At 34.0% G+C, this 5,071-nt stretch overlaps 1 protein-coding gene across 1 annotated transcript; it reads left to right on the plus strand.

Moving 5' to 3' along the window:
• Nucleotides 1-4,388: 4,388 nt before the first annotated feature.
• On the plus strand, nt 4,389-4,847 carry LOC140004697 (uncharacterized). The gene has a single exon (XM_072044837.1). The coding sequence runs from the start codon at nt 4,389-4,391 to the stop codon at nt 4,845-4,847; it is 459 nt and encodes a 152-aa protein (XP_071900938.1).
• The last annotated feature ends 224 nt before the right edge of the window (nt 4,848-5,071 follow it).

Raw genomic sequence — 5,071 nt, forward strand, 5'->3', positions numbered from 1 at the left:
TTTCTGTTACTTTTTCTTTGTAACTTGAGCAGTCTTCTAAGTTTCTTTCTTGTTTGCCTTTTTTTTTAATTTCTGACTTTCTATTATTGAATGTGAAGCAAAAAAGAGAGAAGAAATAATAAAATTTCATAGTCCTAAGCGATTTTTTTTTTGAAAAAAAATTTGTGTGAGTTGCATCTATGGTTGTAGAATTAGTTATTAGAATGATTGAAAAATTAGATTTTGATAGACTCATTGTAGATGGTAAGAGCTTGAAAGTAATTGATCAAATAATGCTTAGGATCATATCAGATTGTTTTTGCTTTGAGTTTTCATTTTTTGTTGGTTTATTCATTGTGCAATTATTTATTATGCTTTCAATAAGATTTGATTTTGATAAGATTGTGTGAGGATTCTAATAGCTTTCAAATGATAAGGTAGATAGTAGAATCATTTATACTTTTTGGTTTGGGGTTTCATTTCAATTTGTGGGAATTAGGTACCAGAAGAGCTATATTTTGTGTTATCAATGTTAATTATCATTAGATTTGCTAAAATTAGCATTTGTGGTGTACATTTAAAGCTTAAAGTAATGCAATTCAAAGCTTAAAGTAATAATAAAAGTATAGTGCTATAGGGCCACAAAAATTCAAGGCATTAGTTAGACGATTTTAGAATCAAAACAAGGAGGAATAACGAACATCATAGGTTAAGCTTACTATTGCTTTAGGTAGAATAATTTCAAATGTATTGCAATTTGAATATGTCTGAAGATCTACGTTTGTATTTGATTGAACTGTTCCACTGATGATGCATTATCCTACTGGGTTTAATTATTCTCGCTGGTTTTGGTTAAGATTGTCTTTGTTGCTTTCTCGATTCCTGAGATATGATCCTTTTTCTTTTGTTTAGAAACATTAAAATTACCTCTCGCGCACGTGAAGTGTGAAGATGCTCATGGATTATTTGCATTAATATCATCAAGAAATTTTGTCAGATCTCGTTGCTTTTGGTTTCTCCCGAGGTATTGTCTTGTTCTTTTACTTATTTCTTTGCTTATACTTTCGGACTATTATTATAGATTGGTATAAATTGCTTTGTTTTTTTTCCAAAATTTGATGGTTCTGATCGGAGTTAAGTGTTCCATAGAAATTCAAATCCTTTGATATTTTCTTTAGGATTTTTTTGTTCTAATGTCTGGTAATTTGGTTTATGACATTGCTTCTTGTCTATAGCTTTTAACTTGGAGTTTCGTCTATAGAGTGAGTTTCTAAACCCATCGTTCACTGCTAGATAGGTATTTGTGATCATGGGAATGAGAGGAGAATCAGAATGAAGCTTGAGCTCTCTGATGCTATTAGTCATTGAAAGTCTAGAGTCATTTTGCTTGTGGCCAATTAGAAATATTTTTTTCTTTTCTTTGTCAATTTTTTCAATTGGCATTGGTATACGTTTAGTCTTACTAAGTAGATTTTCTCTTTGTACTGCATGTATATGCATTTTATTATTCGTTTGAATATATTGTAAAAGAAACTTATTGCTATTAAATATCCTTTTTCTAGGAACTGACAACTTGATTTGTGGTTTTTATCAACAAAAAACAAACTTATAGCTATTAAATGCCTTTTTTAGGAACTAACAACTCGCTTTGTATATTTTTTCAAGCTATATTTTTCCCTTTCTCCTCCATTACATGTGTCTTTTTTTTATTTTTATTTTCATTCTATGCAAAAGCAAGGAGCATCTTAATGATCTTAGTAGTCTCTCATTATATTGTCTTGCATTTCTTTAATAGATTATTCATATTCACTGCTTAATAAAACTACAAAAACAGAACGACAAAGTTTTTGGTGTATCTTTGTGTAACTTTTCATACTTAATATTTGAATTTGAATCATTGGGCATTTCTGGGCAACCTTGAAAATTACACCGCGCATCGCGCGGTATTCTCCTCCTAGTCCCATATAAACTGTGGTCCGTCTGAAAGTGAGAATTGATTGCTTCCTAAATACTACTCATTATACATACAAGATGTTAAAAAAAAAAGCATGCGAAAATCAAATAACAAGCTGTTCATTTAACTGTTTGGGATAAACATTGAAGGGGAAAAAATTACTGAGGGGAAATTTTTTGAATACGGGCACAACTGTAGGCTATTTATTATGAAAGGCATTTATAATAATTCTTACATGTAATTTTTATACATGCTTGTAGTAATTTCATTTTTTATGTGTTTGTAGTAATTTCATTTCATGAGCAGCGAAGTAGTTTGATTAATAATAATTTTCAAAAAAAAAAAATCACTCCTTAGATTCGTAGGGGTGAAAAATGAAAAATTAAAACAATCTTTTAAAGAAGCCTCCAATACCATTTGCAGCAACTCTTAATGTAGAACGAACTTCCAATTTACACTACTTTTGTGAACTTTTTTTATTTTAACAATATTAGTATAAATTCGCCCCTTCTATCTATTTGAGCCATAAACCTAATGGAATATATTTCAAAAAGACATTAGTTTAATCTTTTAATCATCCAACTATGTATCGCTACCCTTATTTGCCGCCAGTGAATGGTTGCCCACCCTGTTGACCGAGGGTTGATTACCACGTTGTACCAAAATGTTCCCGAGAGTGAGAAGAGATAAAATAGAGAAAGAAATTGGCATGAAATATTCTAAATTTTTATGATAAAACTTCACACTATTTCAACATTTGTTTGCTTACTTGAAGGTCCAACAGGTGTCATAATTTTTATCATGTCAACACAATATGAACTCCTCATGTTATAGAGATTCCAGATATATTAGCCAAATTTGCATTGAATTAAACACCTTAATTTTGTGCTTATTCTGTTTATTATTCCAAAAGAAAAGCCTTCCATTTTCGCTCCTCTTTTCATGCTTGACGCTCTATCCATTCACACGGGATTCTCAGTGCCACTGGAGTGTTACTTCTATATTTATGTCAAATGTCCTGTTTATTTAATTTGTCATGTATTATTTATTTAAATTTCTTCTACCATCACATGATAAGTGGGATTGACACTGAATTTGGCACCGAGTAGTGGCATAGAGGATTTCAACTACTATCTATTAGCCTTAATGCCTCAAATCTTGGAAAGAGCTATAGGGACACCCTTTTAAGAATTCAGGGGGCAAAAAAAAAATTTAATAGTCACAGCGGGTTAAAAGTATAAGAACATGAAAGTTTCAGGACCATTTAGGTATTTTGCCGTTCCAATGCTAACTAGTATTCATCTCTAATGTGTTAATTTTAGTGCTTTGCGCAACCTTGCTGATGCCATTCATCCTATGATTAGCACAATTTATTTTGAAAAATTTTTTTGCAAGTACCAACAAGCAAAAGTAGAAGATGGAAAAAAAGGAGAGAAATATGACTGCAACTTAAAAAAAGGGTTCTTAAGTAGATAGGGGGAAAAATGGAAAAGAAAAGATTTCTATTGTAACTGAGTCTTCAGAATTGATTGGGTGGTTTTAGTAGTTGTTAAAAGCAGATTTAAAACTTTTTTTCATTTGATATTTTGTGAGGAAATACTTTTGGAGCACCTATGATCTGCAGCATCCAGTTGATTCACAGCCCAGAAACTACAGCTATGGAAATAGAGATCATATCAAAGGAAGAAGTCAAACCAGTATCTCCAACTCCACTTCACTTGAGAACCTATAAACTCGACTTCACTGGAGTTTACTAGAATGAAGCTCAAGTAAGTATTCGATCTCAGATTTCCTGAAAGAGCCTGAGAATGAGTTGATAAATCGGCTGTTTGCATTCAATCCAAGTTCCGTGGAAATAATGTTGCAAACTTATGTAGCCATGGTTCAAATAAGCATTTTTTCCTGCGGTGGCATTGCCATTGGTCTTAGCGCCTCTCACAAGATTGTTGATGGCCTCTCAATGTCAACATTTATGAATGCTTGGGCTGCTACAGCACGGGAATCCTTAGAACAAATAAATGCCATCTTTGTTTCCTCCACTCTTTCGCCAGGTTCCCGCTATACATCTAAATATTCCAAGTTATTTACACCTGTCTCCACATTGCAATCCAAAGGCCAATCAGATGAGCACAATTTTGTAACGAAGAGATATTTTTTTTACCACTAGGCGTTGGATGTCCTCAAAACTAAAGCAACCATATCATCTCTATTGAGGATTATCTTATCTTGTGTATATGTCTATCTTTGTACCTTTAGTTATTATCTGTGGTTGTTATCCTTGGAAATATTTTTAGGAGCAGTTGCGGTATAATAGAACTCTGTCATTGAGGAGTGATAGAATTCTATTTTCAGTTGGTATGTGATAGAATTCTGTCCTCATTGTTTGCATATATGGAAGACACGGAAGCAATAGGAAGACAGGCTTCCCACAGAATTTTTACATGGTATCAGAGCCATGGATGACGAAAGGGAAAACAAGAATGTTGGGAAGAAATTTGTCTCACCATACATCTTGACTTCGAATGATAATCCTGGGGCTATTATTACCCAGGTACAATTGAAAGGTGACAACTATGATGAATGGGCTCTAGCGATGCGCACTGCGTTGAGAGCCAAGAAGAAAATGGGATTTATCGACGGAACGATGAAGCAGCTAGATAATGATTCTGCCAATCTGGAGGATTGGTGGACTGTGAATTTGATGATAGTTTCATGGATTCTCAACACGATAGAGCCAGCCTTGCGATCCACCATAACTCGTGTGGAAATCGCAAAGAACCTATGGGAAGACATTCAAGAGAGGTTCTCTATCGCTAACGGACCTCAGGTACAACAGATCAAAGGAGAGATTGCAGAATGGAAACAACAGGGACTTCCAATTGTGACCTACTATGGGAAATTGAAGCAATTATAGGAGGAGCTTGCAAACTATGAACAAATTCCGACATGCCAATGTGGAAGATGCATGTGCAATCTTTCAGTCTAACTTGACAAGAAACGTGAGGAAGAAAAACTTCATCAGTTCTTGTTGGGTTTGGATGACATGGCATATGGAACAGTTCGTTCCAACATTCTTGGCACAGAACCACTTCCCAGCGTGGGTAAGGCATACTCGTTGATATGCCAAGACGAGTGCGT

This window comes from Coffea arabica, chromosome 4c (genome assembly GCF_036785885.1).
Source record: "Coffea arabica cultivar ET-39 chromosome 4c, Coffea Arabica ET-39 HiFi, whole genome shotgun sequence".
Classification (NCBI taxonomy): Eukaryota; Viridiplantae; Streptophyta; class Magnoliopsida; order Gentianales; family Rubiaceae; genus Coffea; species Coffea arabica.

Bases quoted from the DNA above. Each gene is read 5' to 3' on its own strand.
- LOC140004697 (XM_072044837.1), top strand. From the start codon at position 4,389: ATGGATGACGAAAGGGAAAACAAGAATGTTGGGAAGAAATTTGTCTCA.